This window comes from Oratosquilla oratoria, chromosome 17 (genome assembly GCF_046742065.1).
Source record: "Oratosquilla oratoria isolate Oo_2021 chromosome 17, ASM4674206v1, whole genome shotgun sequence".
NCBI lineage: Eukaryota > Metazoa > Arthropoda > Malacostraca > Stomatopoda > Squillidae > Oratosquilla > Oratosquilla oratoria.
This window is the reverse complement of record NC_134793.1, coordinates 9,187,071-9,205,726: the sequence shown is the minus strand read 5'-3', so window position 1 is coordinate 9,205,726 and position 18,656 is coordinate 9,187,071. Positions and strand designations below refer to the sequence as shown.

Sequence of the window (18,656 nt, the reverse complement as noted above, 5' to 3'; positions counted from 1 at the left end):
TGATTGCACGGGGTAAAATAGATGTATTTTAATTCTAGTAGCTTTATTCATGGCGTACAGTTATATCAATAGCAGTTAATATTAGCCGAGACATGTATGTATGTATGTATGTATGTATGTATGTATGTATATATATATATATATATATATATATATATATATATATATATATATATATATCTATGGATCAAAAGGTCTCCTGTCGGTATGCTCCGCCTTTGTAATCCTTTGTAATATATATATACATACACACACATACATAAATGTGTGTGTATTTACCTAGTTGTATCTTACGGGAAGGGGAGCTACACTCGTGGTGTCCCATCTCTTTATCTCACCATATGTGATTTTCTCTTCAATTCTTGTATTGTTTTTGCACTGACTATTGTTTCATTTAGTTTGTGTGTGTGTGTGTGTGTATGTGTATATGTATGAAATGATGAGGAGAACAGGGTTGGAAAGGGAGCAGGCAGTTACAGCTGATGAAAGAATACAGAGATGGTTTGGGCATATGGAAAGAATGAGTGAGGAAAGACTAGCACAAAGAGTGTGGAAGGCAGATGTGTATGGAAAGAACTTGAAAGGAAAACCAACAATGAGATGGATGTATAGGGTGATAGAGGCCTTAAGTAAAAAGAGAATGTCTGTTGAGTAGCAGAGGGAGTGGAGAATGGTTGTGAAAGGACTATAAATTGATATGGACCAAAGGGATTTCTCCTCATCTCTATTTTCACACGAGGGGACCAGGAGAAAGGATGCCATGCCAATGAAGCGATGGGGGCTTGCTGTGGATTTGCTGTGCCTTGCTCCATTGCTTTTGACCTGGGGTAGTGGGTAGGGGACAGGGATGATCCTTCATCCACAATGAGCAAAGATAGAGATAAAACAAAGGGGAAATGGATGGGAGAAGGATGAATAGGGATTTCTTGGCTGGCTATCTTCCTTACAAAGAATAAGAAGCCTTTTGGTACATACTGATGAAATATACATACAGTGGAACCTTGGATAACGAACTTAATCTGTTTCATGACTCTGTTTTTACACTGAAATGTTCACTAGCCAAAATAGTTATAGTAAAATGTGCCAAAGCACTTGTGAGCCCATGGGATTGTGTGTACAGGCATATGTTCATAGCCCAAAGTATCATTCATTAACAGACAAAAAAAATTCACAAAACTTGCTTGTTCACACAAATGCAAAGACTGGCAAATTTGAGCATGAAAATATTAAGTTCTTCATCTACATAATCTGGTGTTAATTGGAAAAATTAATATATACATATACCAAAGGTCCTTTCCCCATTACCAGGAAGGTAGCTAAGTCAAAAGGCATAATTCCACTCCTATCCACCACCCCTTCCTCTCTCTAATCTTGGCTACTCATGGGTGACAGGTCATCCCTGCATCTCGCCCACTGCCTTGGGTTAGAAGTGATGCAGCAAGACAACACATCCACAGCAAGGCTGTTTTATTTAATTGCTGAACCCCGCTCTCCTTCCCCTTGTGTAGAAACATTAAAGACGGAGAAATCCTTTTGGGCTGCATCAAAATATAATTCACATATAGCCACTCCCTAACCTCCCCATTCCCCACTCACTATCATGACACTATCATCCATACACAGCCATTCTCCACTCATCCCTACCTTCTCCCTTCCTTCCTTCCTTCCTCAACAGACATCCCCCTTTTGCTCAATGCCCCCTTCACCCATCCATCCACCTTTGCCTTCCACACTTCTTTTACTAATCTTTCTTCACTCACTCTTTCCCTGTGCTCCTCTTATAGCAATACCTATTACCTAAATAATGTTATTTAGGCTTGTTGTTGATTGTTAATTCCATGCAAAACAAAAAAAAACATGTAGAATTAATATTCTCAAATCTGACATCACAATGAAGGCTGCTGACAGGACAAATGCACAGCCAATCCATGGACATCATGAGCAATAAGTGCAGATATTGGGAACTGGGACGTTTTGGGTACCATATGTAAACTGTGAGCTGTGGAACTAGAGCTATGTATTTACCTAGTTGTATTATATGGGAAGGGAGCTATGCTCGTGGTGACCCATCTTTGTATCTTTCAGCATTAGTTTTTTCTTAAAATCTTGAATAGTGTTTGTGTGTGTGTGTAAGTTGAAAACAACAGCATGTCTTACAGAAAATCTACTCCCTGCTTTTTTAAGATACACACATGCGCATGTATATATATGTCCATACATGTCTATCACCTAAAGATCACATAAAAAATAACAGGAGAGATCTACAATCTTTTGAAAAATACAAGCGCGGCATTTCACTACAATCTCTGAAATCTTGAGAGCCCAAACTGGAATATGCATTGATGTGGTCACCATACTTAAAGAATGATATAAAAAAAATTGAAAGAATACAAAATGCAGCTCCTATGATGAACCCTTCTCTAAACAACATGTTACATGAGGTAAGACTGAAGTAACTGTGACTACCCACCTTGGAAGAAGAAAGAGGAGCAATTTGATAATGATATTCAAACTGGAAAACAGGTTTGGAGAAAGTGAACAGAAAAAATTACTGGTACAAGAAGAAAGATCATCAAGAGGTCATAGTAAAAACTGAAAAAAATAAATAAATAAGAAAAAATAAACCAATAAATAAATAGAATAAATACATACATACATACATACATATACCAAGGCTTCTTCCCCCTTACAAGGGAGGTAGCCAAAAAGGGAAAGGCATAAAAACACTCCCACCCATTTCATCCCTACATACACTCCACACCCCTCCCACCCTCCCTCTCATCTGAGCACCTCCTGGATGACGGGTCATCCCTGCACCCTGCCCACCGCCCTGGGTCAGAAGCAGTGTCGCAAGACACAGCACATCCACAGCAAGGCCGCTTCATTTAATCGGCGACCCCCCCTCTCTGTCCCCCCTTGCATATAAGGAGAGGACGGGGAGAAATCCCTTCGGGCTGCGTCAAAATTTACTCACACATACTACCCCACCCCCCTGCCCATTCCTCCTCATGCAATCACAACATCATCCATATACAACCATTCTCCACTCACCTCTGTCTTCCGTCCTCTCCCTTCCTTCCTCAACAGACATTCCCCTCTTCCCCAAAGCCCCCTTCACCCCATCCATCCACCTCATCCTAGGACGTCCCCTCATGTTCACTCCCTCCACATCGGCCTATATAAAATAATAATAAAAAATAAATAAATAAAATACATAAGATATAAACTAAAAGATGTGAAAAAGCATAGTTTTCCACATAAAAGTGAAGACTTGTAAAATAAGTTAGATAAAAATATAACCCAAACCAACATTATAAAAAAATTCATGGCAAGGTTTGACAAATGGAAGAAAAGAGATGGGACCTTATGAGCATTGTTCCAACCACATACAACTAGGTAAATACATAAACACACAAACACATACATATATATAAATAAAACCACATGGAAATAAGACATATTCCAAACATTTTGACCTATATTGAGATTTTGGAACACAATATAGACAAATATGTTTGGAAATGTTTCTTATTTTCCTTTGGTTTTTCAACAAATTTTATATTCACTTTTTTTGGGGAATGGGTTTTGCATATGTATATATTTACACATACATACACACGAGTTTAAATCTAAATATGATAGAGGATATAAATTAAGGTTGGAACTGTACATGAATTTGAGGCTAGGTATGATAATAAAAAAAATTAGTGAATATAAGACGGGACCCGAGTGTTACTCCTTTCCTGCATGCCATAATTAGGTAAATACATTCACACACACACTTGGTAGTGCAGTAGTAGTATTCACAACCACTACTCCAGCTATCTGAGTTCAAATCCCACCCAGGGGTGAAATAATATCAGTATCACTGCGTTGTAAGCCATTACTCCAACTCTCATAGTTGAGGAGTTTGGATTGTCTGTGTATAAGGTCATAGCATTATCCATAGATCAGTCATATATGAGCTCTGAGTTCTCATCTAGAAGGGTAATATCTATTGATCATGAGTTCAACATGTGATCCAAGGCTAGGTATGATACAAAAAAAAAAAAAATATAGAGAATAGGAGACATGACCCAATGAATGTTGCTCCTTTCCTGTATGCTATAATTAGGTAAATACATTCACACACGCACACACTTGATGGTGCAGTGATAGCATTCGCAACCACTACTCCAGCAGTCCAAATTCGAATCCTGCCCTGGGCTGAAACAATTTCAGTATTGCTGCGCTGGGAAGTTTGGGGTGTGTATTTACCTAGTTGTATTATACAGGAAGGGGAATTATGCTCATAGTGACCCGTCTTTGTATCTCACAATATCTAATTTGCTTTTAAATTCTTGTATGGCATGTGTGTGTGTGTGTGTGTGTGTATAAGGTCACAGATTTATCCATAGATCGGTCATATATGAGCTCTGAACTCATCTGGAAGGGTAATATCTGTTGATCATGAGTCTAACACATGATCCAAGGTCATGGTGAACACACACACATGGGATGTCCGTTGGCTGAGCTGCTTAAAGTGTCAATACTTGGGGAAGAGGTCAGAAGGGGATACCATTTGAGGTGCCTAGTGGAACGAGTTTGTAGAAAGGGTACTACATTAAATTCCCTATTTCAAAAGTCTTCCACAAGGAGGCACTGTTCTAGCCCTCTTTAAGAGGGTGAATTTGCAATTCTAAACTGAATTATGTATATGTGGGGAAGAACCATAATATAATTATAAATTTGATCATGTAGGCCTGTATGCAGCTGCACAAATGCATATGTAAGTGTTGCAGTTTGTTTGATAAATACAAGAGAAATAACAATAATAAATCCCTGTCATAGAGCCATCTATTGTTAACATAACTGCTTTACATTGTCTTGGACTTGGTCTGTTCGGTCCATCAGCTGCTGAATTCTTTTTACAACTGTCTTTCTCTTCTGTCTTGCTGCTGAGTGATCCTCCTGATGAAAGATAATGGGCGATTTGGTCTCTGTAGTATTCTATTTCAATTTGATTCAACTACAATACTTTCCATAAAAGGAAATTTACAAATTATAATCACTGTATGCAGTATTAGAGCAATATATATAACTAATACCATTCATTTTTAAATACAAGAATACAAAAAAAAAAAAAAAAAAAAAAAAAATTACCTGTATTGATAATCCATCCAGTTCTTCTAACATCCTCATTAATTCTTCAGTGACACCTAATAACCTTTTACTCAATTTTGCTTTAGCTTCTTTATGCAGTTCAGGTGCAAGGTATCCTAACTTGATGCCATTCACCTCTGATACAATTTCTACAAACTTTTTTTCTGCGTTGTTGACCGAGGCATCCACCTAAAAGAAAGTGAAATTACTTACAATTACAGTTATTTTCTATCAAATTTGAGCCAATACTATATACTATTTAAAAACCTGTCTTCTAGATTCTACCATGCAACACTATTATGCAGGAAAAAAAAAAAAAACATACTGCAGTAATGACTGTCTAATGACATATACGAGGGTCGTTCCAAAAGTAACGCCTCCTATTTTTTAACTCAAAAAGTTGAAGAGCTACAAAGACGGGAGTGGCACCATTGAAACGAGCGACCTTTTGTGCTCCAGAATTTATTTTTCTGCATAGTCACCACCATTCTCAATGCACTTTTGCCAGTGATAAACAAGAGCCTTGATGCCTCGGTCATAAAAGTCAGTGCCTGCTAAGGCGGTCCATTTTTTCATGGCTGCAATTACGGCGTTGTTGTTGAGGAAATGCTGCCCATGTAATGCATCCTTCAGAGGTGGTGCCAGGTCGGGACTATATGGTGGGTGAGACAGCATCATCCAGCTGAACTTTGTCACACATTCCGTGGTCTTCACACTTGTGTGTGGCCCGACATTGTGGTGTTCCAAATGGAATGTTTCCCTTTTCTCTGGCCTTACACAGGCAATCCGGGCCTTCAGCTTGGTCAACGTTTCAACGTAACGGTCAGAGTTGGCAGTCGCCTCTGGTTCCAAGAAATCCAGGAGGATGACGCCTTTCCTGCCCTAGAAGACGGTGCACATCACTTTGCCTACAGATGTCTGCGTCTTGAACTTCTTTGTTGGGGAGTGTGAGTGGTGCCATTCCATCAACTGCCGTTTGGACTCCGGCTCGTAGTAGTGACACCATGTCTTGTCACCAGTGATAATGCGGTCCAAGAAACTGTTACCTTCGGCTTTGTACCGATCCAACAAGTCCTGACAGACATCCTGTCAGTGATCCTTTTGGTCCTGTGTGAGCATTCGTGGAACCCAACTAGCACACACTTTGCTGTATCCTAGGGATGACAACATCATTTCCAGCGCACTGACACCCACATCCAACTCAACACGCATTTCAATCATCGTTATCCGCCAATCAGTGTGAATGAGTTGATCGAGGCACACTTTATTTTCTGGGGTAGTGGCTGTGCATGGGCGTCCGGAGCGCACTTTGTCACTCACATCTCTGTTGCTACTCTGAAATCGACAAACCCATCTCCCAACTGTGCTGACATCAACTGCATCAGCTTTGTAAACGTTCGCCAGGCGCCGGTGAATGTTGATTGGTTCTATTTTTTCTGCATGGAGGAATTCAATGACGCATCTCTGCTTCTGATGCACGTCCATAACAGGGATTGCTTTCTTAGAGTGTCACACCATCAGTATCTGCAAGAGAGAGATGAAACTTTTGGGTCATAAGTGCACAAGTTTAGTCATCATAACAATGCAACTTGCAATCCCCTCAGATCCCTTTGGGCGGGATAAAAAAAATAGGAGGCATTACTTTTGGAACGACCCTTGTATTTTAGGGACTGTTTTGGTGTTCCTATATGCCAGAACAACACACGATTCATCTATGTTAATATTCTTTCTCATTTCTAGAATTCTAATTCTTCCTTGATCTTTTAGTAGTGTTAGGGGGAGGAAGGAAATGAATGCTCCCACTGTGTTCCTGTGAGTCAAACAGGGATTTAAATGGGATGGAGTGATGGGACTAGGGACCAGTACATCTTTCTATAAAAAGTCAAAGTGTAAGTAGGTCTGGGAGGATGATTCCAATCAGAACCCTAGTAACTGGGTCAATGAATGTGCATGGTTGTGGTATGGATGGGATCAAAAAGGAAAAAATTAGTAGCATGTTAGTGATAAGAAAGATGGATGTGTTAGCACCGAGTGAAACAAATCTGAATGGGAAAGGTGGGTTGGAGTTTGGGAACACATTAGGTAGGGTGTCTAGAGTGCTAAAATGGTGGGGACATGTTGCATGAAAGAAAAATAGGAGATATGTTAAGATGTGTATTCAAAAGGAAATGGCAATAGTGAACACAATGTCTACGAAAAAAGATAACCAAAAAGTATATAGGCTAGACTGGTTGGTGAGAGGGTAGAGACAGCATTAATGGACTATGTAATAATTACCAAAAGGAGGATTGGACAAATTCCAGACATGATTATTTTCCAGGAAGAAACAGTGGACTGTCAGATCATTATCTGGTAGAAAGGAAATTGAAAGCCATGGTTAAGTAGAGAAGGAAGAAAAAGACAGGAGACAGAGAGGGACTGAAAGTGAGCAAACTGAATATCAAGTGAAGCAAGAGAAATATGGGCTGTAGTGAAGGGTAAAAGAAAAACAAAAGTATTTGTAGAATGGGTATGTTTCAAGAAAGAAGTGCTGAAGCAAAAGGGATGAGGAGGGTGGGAAGAAATAGAGGGTGATGCAACAAATGCTGAGATGAAGAAGCAAGGACAGTAAGATCAGAAAAGAAGCAAGCATATAAAGAATGGATATACATAAGAAATGGTGAAAGCATATGAGAACCACAAAACAAAATGCAAGGTGAGGGAAACAAAGAGGATGTAAGGTGGGTTAGGTGTTTGACAAAATTTTGAAAAGAATATGAAGGATAGAAAGGCTTTGACTGATGGTAGATGCTAGGAAATAAATGTGATAGAAGAGGAGAATGACAGAGCTGTGGGGAAAGAGTTGGTACAAAGAGCATCATAGGCAATAAAGAACTGGTATGGCACCTGGATTAGTTTTTGTCATGTGGAGTTTCTGACAATGGGACTACAGGGTATTCAGGATAAATTTGATAATTTCTTTACCTTCTGTCATTTCAGAACCATTTGAAGGATTTAATAGCAGTAAAGTGCAACAGATAGCTGATTATGTGTGATTATGTGTACTGTTGTAAGAGCTAGAGAGCATGGATGAATGGAAAGCATGGGAATATTGGAAAAGTGACCTGCATCATGATGATTCGCACTGGATTCAACATACATACATACATATACCAAGGCTTTTTCCCCTTTATTAGGGAGGTAGCCAAAAAGGAAAGGCATAAAATCATTCCCACCCATTCCATCCCTGAAAACACTCCGCACCCCTCCACCCTCCCTCCCATCTTAGCACCTCCTAGATGATGGGTCATCCCTGCACCTTGTCCACTGCCCTGGGTCAGAAGCAGTGTCGCAAGACACAGCACATCCACAGCAAGGCCGCTTTATTAAATCGGCGACCCCCCCTCTCCGTCCCCCCATATAAAGGAGATGACGGGGAGAAATCCCTTCGGGCTGCGTCAAAATTTTGCTCACACACACTGGATTCAAGAATTCAGAAATCTTAGCTGCAGCTCAGTGCTTTTGCTCACACACACTGGATTCAAGAATTCAGAAATCTTAGCTGCAGCTCAGTGCTTCTTGAATACTGTGAAGACAGTGAGATATGAGCGCTTTGCGATGGAGATGGGGAGGCAGTGGCTAGCAGGATCATAGCAGGTGTTCTGACTCTGTCTGCACAATGAAATTTGTTGAGATGGAAAAAAAAAAGTGCAGCAAGATCCAGGCAAGGCAATGCGAACCTTGGTAAGAGAGATGGGCGTCGGAGTGGTGGCAATGAAGAAAGCACTGAACGAGGATCTTCACTACTCCTCATACAAGAGGTGCAAGGGCAAACTACTAACCACCAAGGCCATATGAAAGCCAAGAAACTCCTCAACAAGGTCAAACACCCAGTCGAGTTGGGGATGCTCTGGTTCTTCTCAGACAAGATAACTTCTGCCAGGACCAGTTGCACAACATGCAGAACAACAGGTGGCTAGCCTACAGTCTGCATGAAGTCCCGTGCTTCATGAAGACCAAGTTCCTACAAACTGTGATGGCTTTTGTGTGTGTTTCCAGCGAAGGCCACGTCATGTTGGCCCACATCATTGAAGAGGGACTCAGACTCACTTCAGATGGCTATATTGAGTTGCTGTCCACTGTTGTCAAGCATTGGGTGGAGAGGGTGGCTGCAGGAAGACCATACATGTGGCAGCAGGACTCAGCTCCGTGTCACACCTCCGGGAAAACCCAGAAACGGCTGTCTGAGAACTTCTACGACTTCATCAGTCCCAACATCTGGCCCCCCAACTTGCTTGATTACAACCCCATGGACTATTATATGTGGGGTGCAGTTGAAAAAGACAACAATTGTACCGCCTGCAACATCAAAGATGAGCTGATTACCATGATCAAACTGGTGTTCAGGCGTCTCTTGAAGGACATCGGCTGCGTGCTGCAGGTTCAGCTCCCACCTGGAGGCCATGGTGGAGATTCAGGGCGGCTTCTTTAAGTGAGCTGTATTTGACAAAAGATCCTCTAAGAGATGCACTTTGAATTTTGAGAAAACATAAATTTTTGGACAAGATATGACATTTTTCTTTCCTTTCTGAATGTGTCAAATTTATCCCGAACACCCTGTATTCATAGTGGAATGACTGGTGAGACTTTTTAATGTGTGCCTCACAGGAAGTAGTGTACCTGCAGACTGAAGGAGTGCATATACAGTTCCACAATTCAAAAGGAGGGCAAGCATGAATCTGTTATTGTGACGCAGCCTGAAGAGATTTCTCCCCCCCCCCCTTTTTTTTTTTTTTTTTGCATGGTGGGATGAGGAGGGAGGGTTGCTGTGTAAATGAAGGAGTTCTGCTATGGATTTTCTGTGTCTTGTTGTATTGCTCTTGGCCCAGGCAGTGGGCAGGAGCCAAGGATGACCCTTTATGAGGAGCTAAGATGAGAGGGAAACAATGGGTGGTGGACAGGAGTACAAGGGGTGCGAATGGATGCATGCCTTGGCAGGCACCTGGCTAAGGGTAAAAGACCCTTGGTATATAAACTGATAGGTACATACAATTAAGAAATCAAGTCTAACACAGGCAATACATACTGAAGGGTTCATTACAAAACGCAGACAAAAGATACATCCCTAGAGGCAACAGAAAATCACACAACCCCAACTTCACACCAGAAATCCAAGGCCTCATCAGACAACGAGACACACTTAAACACAATACCCCCACACCTATCCCTCAAAACATAGAAGACCAAATACAAACACTAAACACTGTGATTGCCGATAAAATACACGAACAAAAAACATATAATTGGCAAAACTTTATCAATACACTTGATCACAAAACAAACACCAGCAAATTGTACAAAACACTCAACAGCATTACACTATCCAACAGTAACACAACACGCTCTCACGCAGCAATAATCACAACAACAGACAATCTACCCTCAAACAGACAACAAGCAAACACACTCATAAATCTTTTTGCAAAGACAAGCCATCTCACTTCTCACCCTGACGACCGACGCACTATTCGACGTAAGAAAGACTTTCCCACAGACTCAGACTATACATCCTTCATAGACAGTCAGACAAAACACATAATACATAATCTCAAGCACTCATCTGCCTGTGGCCCTGATAACATAAGTAACATCCACCTAAAACACATTGGACCACAAGGTATACACGCACTCACAAACACTGCAAACTACAGCTATTCACACAACACTATACCCGACATCTGGAAGCATGGTAAAATAATCACCATTCCAAAACCGAACAAAGACCCAACAATCCCAACATCGCACAGCCCAATCACACTTCTCTGCACCCCCTCTAAAGTCATTGAACGCCTAATACTTAAACTTGTCACACCACATATTCCCCTTGCTGACTCACAACACAGTTTTAGGCCACTACACTCCACAAACACTCTTCTGATAAACCTCACACAAAGAATTTTAGATGGCATCAATTCAGATAGGCCCCACCAAAGAACACTTCTTATAACATTAGACATTAGTAAAGCTTTTGATGCTATCCCCTGCCACAACCTAACAAATAAAATATATAACACAGACATGCACAATAACACCAAAAGATGGCTGGCCAATTATCTGGCAGGTAGGAATGCTTACATGTCATATAATGGCCAATCATCGCACATCAGAAACATTAAGAATGGAGTACCACAGGGCTCTGTTCTATACTCCATGCTCTTTAATCTATACATGCATGACTTACCCACATCAGACACCTCAGAAATACAAATCTCTTCCTACACAGACGACATAACAATCACATGCACACATCGTAACACAGACAAAGCTGCAGAAATAATCCAGCCATACCTTGATACACTCAACACATGGTTCATCACAAACAGACTCACAATAGCTCCAACCAAATCTACAGCAACACTTCTCACCAACTGGACAAAAGAACACAAATACATACCTTATCTCTACATCAACAACACACTAATACCACACACAAACACACCGAAAATTCTTGGTGTAACATACGATACATCCATGTCTTTCAAACAAATCACAAACATAAAAAACAAATGCACACCTAGACTTAACATACTTAAGTCAATCACTGGAACAACATTTGGACAAAACAAAGAAACTAATACAACAATATACAAACAATGCATACGCTCAGTGATGAATTATGCGAGTCCTGCATGGGCTCCTAATCTCAGTGAGACACACCACAACACCCTTCAAATCATACAAAACAAAGCCCTAAAAACAATTACAGGCTGCACAAATACAACACCTACAGACCATTTACACCATGAAACAAAAGTCCTCAAAGTCAAGGACCACCTCGACATGAGAGGCACACAAACACTTGCTGCAGCCACCACAAACACATCACACCCGCTACACTACATAGCAGAACACCCACACACACCAAGAAACATTAAAACTACACCCAAAGACCTGTATCACACACAGATACTCTCTTCTCTTCCTCCACAACCACCAAATACCAGCCTCTGGAAACATATTCATAATCATATCACTCACTGCTCCATTAACACACTGAAAGACAACACACTGCTGCATGCCAGACCCCCTGATATCCACCCTTCTGAATCCTCTCTCCCACGAAAGGACAGAGTCCATCTGGCCAGACTGCAGTGTGGCCACCACCCAGCACTTCTAAGCTACCAGAAGAGGCTGGATGACCGCATTGTGAACAGCTGCCCAGGATGTAACACTTCACCCCATACCATACAACACATAATGGAAGACTGCATTATACACAATCATGCACACAAACAACACAACATACACTCTCTAAAGGATTTGTGGGAAAACCCAGTTTCGGCTGTGGCATTCCTTGGGGAGATGGGACTGCTCAGACAGACAGTCTAGGGAATGACAACAACAACAACAACAACAACACTGATACAAGAATGGGGTGAAAGTCCAGCCTTCTTTCTATCAAATAATCAACTTCCTTTTGGCCCAGAACTTACCTTGGCCACAGCCTGGAACATTTCATCACTTTCTGGATCAAACTTGCGGCCCAAGACGAGAACTTTATCATCTGGATATATTCTACATGATCCTAAGGTGTCATCCAGACAAGTTAAGGTTTTTCCTCTGTGAATGATTTTCTGACCTGACTGCAGGACAGACAACCTGTCTTCTATCTAAAAGAAAAGAAAGATTTTTTTTTATTTCTAAGCATGACACAACAATCATCTTTCAAGCAACAAACTTTCTTGAGTTCACAGTATATATACTGTATATATATATTGCTAATAGTAATTTTGGACTTTGGAGAAAAAAGAAGGGGAAAAAAGAATGAAAGAAAAAATATATATATACACACACACACACACATATATACAGTATATATATATATATATATTATATATATATATATATATACATATATATATATATATATATATATATATATATATAAATATATATATATAAAATGTTCTATGAGTAGATCTGACTCTCAATATCTAAACACAACTTACAATTTTGGATAAATCTCTTACAGTCATACTTTGTCTGACTGCTACTTGATGTCTTTCTGACCCTTGGCATATAAGAATTCTATATTCTTGTTCCTCCATTTTCTCTGAAATTAGAAAATATATATATATATATATATATATACAAATAAAAAAATGCAGTCCATAGGGTTTTCTCCCTGTCTTTTCTTTTTCTGCATGAGGGGATCAAGAGGGGAGGGGTTGCTGATTAAATGAAGCAGCCTTGCTGTGGATGTGCTGTGTCTTGCTGCATTGCTTCTAACCCAGGGCAGTGGGTAAGATGCAGGGATGACCCATCATCAAGGAGGAGCCAAGAAAAGAGGGTGGGAAGGGTGGTAATTGTAGTGGAGTATGTGGTGATGAAATGAGTAGGTATGGAATTATGCCTTTGATTTTGCCCATCTCACATGTGTGTATGTGTGTATTTACCTAATTGTAGTATACTGGAATGAAGCACCACTCCTTGGGTCCTGCCTCCTATTCTTTACTTTATCATACCTAGCCTCAAATTCACATACAGTTCTAACTTATTCTATAGCCTTGATTTCCAATTATCATATCCAGATTTGAATTTGTATACTGTTCGAGCTTGGGTTATATCACCTTCTAAGCTATACAAATATTTATGCATCTACACAGAAAACTGTATTTCCTCACATTTTTAGACATGTAGTCTTTCTTAATTTGTTCTCATGACCTCTTAAAGTCCTCCCATCCTTAATCAAGAGATCATTTCTATCAATGCAATCTTTTCCATTTAGATAAAAATTGGAAAAGAAAAAAATGGACAGAGAGGATCTGGTGGTATGGAATAAAAGACCAAGGTCATAGTAAAAAATTGAAAAAGCAAGATTACTTAAATGATGTTATGAAATACAGGCTAATAACATTAATGAAATTAAAGCAGTTTGATAAATGGGGACACAGACATGGGACACATGAATGCAGCTCTAACTCGCATCTATATCAAAAGCCTTCTTCCCCTTTATATGGGAGGTAGCAGGCCAAAGCATGCTAAATATGATAATTGGAAAACAAGTTGGAACAGCGCATGAATTGGAGAGTAGGAGACAGGAAACAATGAGGATTGCTCCTTTCCTGTATATTACAAATTAGGTAAATACCTTATTAGGTAGGGGTTGTGGGGATCCGATTTTTGTGGTAAGGCAGATATGTGAGAAAGCTTTACCAAAAGGTAAGGATGTTTTTTTTTTGGGCCTTTATGGATTTGGAAGAGGCTTATGACAGGGTAGACAGGAAGGCACTATGGGAAGTTTCACAGATATATGGATATGATATGGTTTAACATCACAAACTCCCCCTATCGGAGGGCTAGGACAGTGCCCCTCATAGAGGGATTTGTAGCATGGAATTAAATGCATCATGCCCTTGGCTCAACTTCGCCATTGGCAGAATTCGAACTGCCATCTCCTTGACCTTCACCACAAGTTACGACACCCTAACCTGCTCAGCCAGTGAACTTCCATAGATATAGATTGGGGAAAAGTTGTTAAGGGCAGTCAAGAGTTTTTACAAGAGCAGTAGAACCCATGTTAGAACTGGAAATGAAGAGAGCGAGTGGTTTGAGCTAACAGTGGGACTGAAACAGGGATGTGTCATGTCACCATGACTGTTGAATGTGTACATGGATGGAGTGGTGCAGTAGGTAAAGGTGAGGGGAATGGGCAGGGGATTGGAGATGGTTTGAGATAGTGGAGAGAAGTGGGAGGCAAGCCAATTGTTGTTTGCTGATGACAATGCACTTGTGGCAGGGTCAGAGGAAGGAGTGATGGAGATTGAGAGGGTATGTGATAGGAGAAAGTTGAAGGTAAATGTGGGTAAAAGTACAGTGATGAGATGTACAGAGGGAGAGAATGGGAGTGAGTTGGAAGTAACTCTTACAGGAGAGAAACTGGAGGAAGTGGATAGCTTTAGGTATTTGGGATCACATGTGGCAGGAAAGGGAGGAGTGGACGTAGAAGTAAATTGTAGACTGAGAGAAGCAAGTGCCTTGGGGGATTAAACTGTCATGAGAAATACATTTTTGGGAATGGGTGTAAGACAGAGACTATATGAAGGGGTGATTGTGCCAACAGCAATGTATGGGGCAGAGACATGGAATTTAAGAGAAGTATAGAGGAAAAGCTTAAATGTGTTAGAGATGAAATGTCTAAGAAATATGGTAGGGATTACAAGACTGGATACAGTGAGGAACAAGGAGGTGAGGGGAAGGGAGGGGGTGGAAAAGATGGCAAATAGGGCTAATGAAAAAATATTGAGATGGTTTGGACACATGGAATGAGTGAAGAAATATTAGTAAAAGAGGTGTAGAAGGCAGATGTGGAAGGAGTGAACTTGGGAGGATGACCAAAGGTGAGATGGATGGATGGGGTGAAAGGGGTGTTGAGCAAGAGGGGAATGTCTGCTAAGCAAGATAGAAGACAGGATATAGGGGTGAATGGAAAATGGCTGTGTACAGATGATACTGTGAGGCAAGAAAGGGAGAGGGTGGGGATGGGGGGGTAGGGAGAGGTTGTGTATGAATGATATTTGACGCGGCCCGAAGGCATTTCTCCCTGGCTTCTTTCTTCATTTTTTTTTTTTGCCAATTAAGTGAAGCAGCCTTGCTATGAATTTGTTGTGTCTCACTGCATTGCTTCTCACCTAGGGTACTGGGCAGGGATAACCCATCATCCATGAAGAGCTAAGATGAGAGGTGAAGAAAGGGTGGTGGATGGGAGTGGGTACTTGCCTTTTGAGTTGGCTACCTCAATGGTAAGGGGGGGGGAGGGGGAAGCCCTTGGTAAGATATAGGTAAATACCCATTTGTTTCCTTTTCAACTTAGCTCCTTTTGGATGAAGGGTCATCCATACCCTTAACCCACTGCCCAGATCAGGGGCAGTACAGCAACACAGCACATCCACAGCCTAAAGCTTCTCCCTTAAAATAGTGATGGCCACCTAAGACATGTGCCTCCCCTCCTCTTATCACATCCTATCCTAAATTCCCATATACTAGGTAAATATAAGTTGGTATACACAAAAATGAATCGGTGAGATTATGGATGAGACACAAAATGGTGAAGCACATAAAAATGGCTTGAACTCCAGGTATAAAGAGATGGTGAATAAAAGCTGAGCCTAATCTGATTGAATGAATATAAAGATAAGTGACTAAACTGGTTCTCAGCCTTGCTGTTAGACCAAATAAAAAGAGGCTAGAAGCACTGGACCACCTCTAATTACAGGAATAGATATAAAAAAGTGATTTAATTGTGGTGTTTGGGTCATTGAAAAGGGATCTCTTGGTATGGGATTGGAGGATGTTGTGATATCATGGAAACAAATCTAAAAAGACAACAAATCTAATGATAGTTGTAGTTAGAGCTACCAAATGTGAAGAAATACCTTTTTCTGTATAGATACACACTCCCGGAATAACCTGGAAGATGAAATACTCCAAACTGGAACCATATATGAATTTCAAACTAGGTATGATAGCTAAAATTCAGTATAATGGCCCCTACAGCTCAAATCTCTTTTCAATAGAAGACAGATAGTTTCAGGTAGAAATGAACATTAAATTCACTTAAATAATAAAAAAAGCTATTAAAAAGAATAGGTCATACATACATACATACATACATATATATATATATATATATATATATATATATATATATATATATATATATATATATATATATATATATATAATTAGATTAGGTTATTTTTCTTATTAGTTAACAAGAGCTTAATAGCAAGATTGTGTGTCAAATTTACCATTATATCCTGTGAAGTTATTCTTGAATATATGCCTGGTAGCTTGGATTTTTTTTCCCATAAAAACCAAGTGACTTCTGATAAACACTAACATCTGATTTCGTACAATTCCTGAATAATGCAAATATGGATATTTAAAATAAAAATTACATTGTCCAATGGCTCCTAACCTAATATATCCTAACCTATCCATTCCATAGGAAAAAAATTATCCTTCAAATGCAAAAAAGAAAAGAGTGAAATGCACTTGTATGATACTGGAATAGAACCTACGATTTGTTCAAATCAGCTAGAAACTACGAAGAAAATCACAGAACAGATATGACAAATTAATTTATGTAACCCACGTTAAAACAATGAGAGATTTCAAAACTAGTGAATTAATTGAAGGAACAGCGGCAACATTTTTTTTTCTCCTTTCCATGTCTATTAGTTAGGTAAATACCATCAAAAGGGAGCTGATTAGAGTTAATGGATTACATAACAAGAGGGTTAAACAATTCATAATGGTGCAAACATGTTGAATGAAGTACATAAAAATATCAAACCTTATTTTGACATGAGATAAATCAGTTCTATAGAGGTCAAAGCATAGTACTTATAGCAAAATATGACAGAATAAGTCAATGTTTAATGGATCGCTGACGCCGTTGATACCGGTAAACCCATAAGCAATTACTAAGATTTAATGTTACCTGAAACATACTAGGCAGCCGAATATGATTATGTGTGTTACACTCGTAAGCTGTAAATAATATAAAGTAATATACTACAGTATTGTTTGCTTTCTACTTGCACATTGCTTCCTATCCACTTGGACGTCACATGCACACCTTATAATTTCACACCTTTTACTTCAATCTTTGTATAATATGTAGGGCTGCTACTCCATTGACACAGTTCACACTTCTGTCAACATAACCTTTGAACTTATTCTTTTACATTCAAGGTAGCCTCCTAGCTCCAGTTCTTTCTGAATACGCTCGAGGGAATACCTTAGAATTGCCTGATGTTCAAGAAAACTACCGTATATATGATATTGACCTTATGAAAAAAACCTAATACATGATTTATGAAATATTGTTTTCATTGGGGTCAAACTGGAACAAAATTATTAGATAAGCAAAAACTTAGATTTACAATTTTATTTCGATCGAATGTCGTTGTACACATACAAACACACACGTATTTATGTAAACAAACAAATACTATATATATATATATATATATATATATATATATATATATATGTATATATATATATATATATATATATATATATATATACACACACACACACACGCATACATGTTACATGTACACAGGCAGGCAAAGCCGAGGGTGAGAGAGAAAAAAGAAGGTAAAAGCCCTTTTATGAAAAAGAAACCAAACAACGGGTGTCGTACCCGTTTGCTCTCTTCTCCTTTACCTCCTTTCAAGTTTTTATCCCAACCTAAACGTCTCTCTATTCCTTAGGTTAAGGAAAAAATATAATAATAACATTAAAAGGGGGTGAGTGGGCTGCGGGTGATACTTTGACGCAGCCCGGAGGAATTCCCTGTCTTCTCTATTTTCCGCATGAGGGGACGGAGAAACGAGGTCGTCTATTATGTGAAGTGGTCTTGCTGTGGGTGTACTGTGTCTTGCTGCATTGTTTCTGATCTGGGTAGCGGGCAAGAGACAGGGATGGCCCCTTCATCCACGAGGAGCTAATATAGAAGGGTG

General features: G+C 39.8%; 1 protein-coding gene across 4 annotated transcripts; it reads right to left on the bottom strand.

Annotated features, from left to right (window-relative positions):
• Positions 1 to 2,799: 2,799 nt before the first annotated feature.
• Positions 2,800 to 17,937, bottom strand: LOC143034383 (BAG family molecular chaperone regulator 1-like). Of its 4 annotated transcripts, XM_076200346.1 has the most exons (6): positions 17,780 to 17,936; positions 16,932 to 17,042; positions 13,131 to 13,234; positions 12,615 to 12,791; positions 5,143 to 5,331; positions 2,801 to 4,950 (listed from the first exon to the last, which is right to left on the bottom strand). In XM_076200346.1, exons 2-6 carry the CDS (start codon positions 17,023 to 17,025, stop codon positions 4,843 to 4,845), a joined length of 672 nt encoding a protein of 223 aa, XP_076056461.1. In that variant the 5' UTR covers positions 17,026 to 17,042; positions 17,780 to 17,936; the 3' UTR covers positions 2,801 to 4,842. The 4 variants fall into 4 exon arrangements, with proteins under 4 accessions (XP_076056463.1, XP_076056464.1, XP_076056461.1 ...); XM_076200348.1 differs by lacking the exon at positions 16,932 to 17,042 and having other exon boundaries at positions 2,800 to 4,950; positions 17,765 to 17,937; XM_076200349.1 differs by lacking the exons at positions 16,932 to 17,042; positions 17,780 to 17,936 and adding an exon at positions 17,627 to 17,649 and having other exon boundaries at positions 2,800 to 4,950.
• Between the last annotated feature and the right edge of the window lie 719 nt (positions 17,938 to 18,656).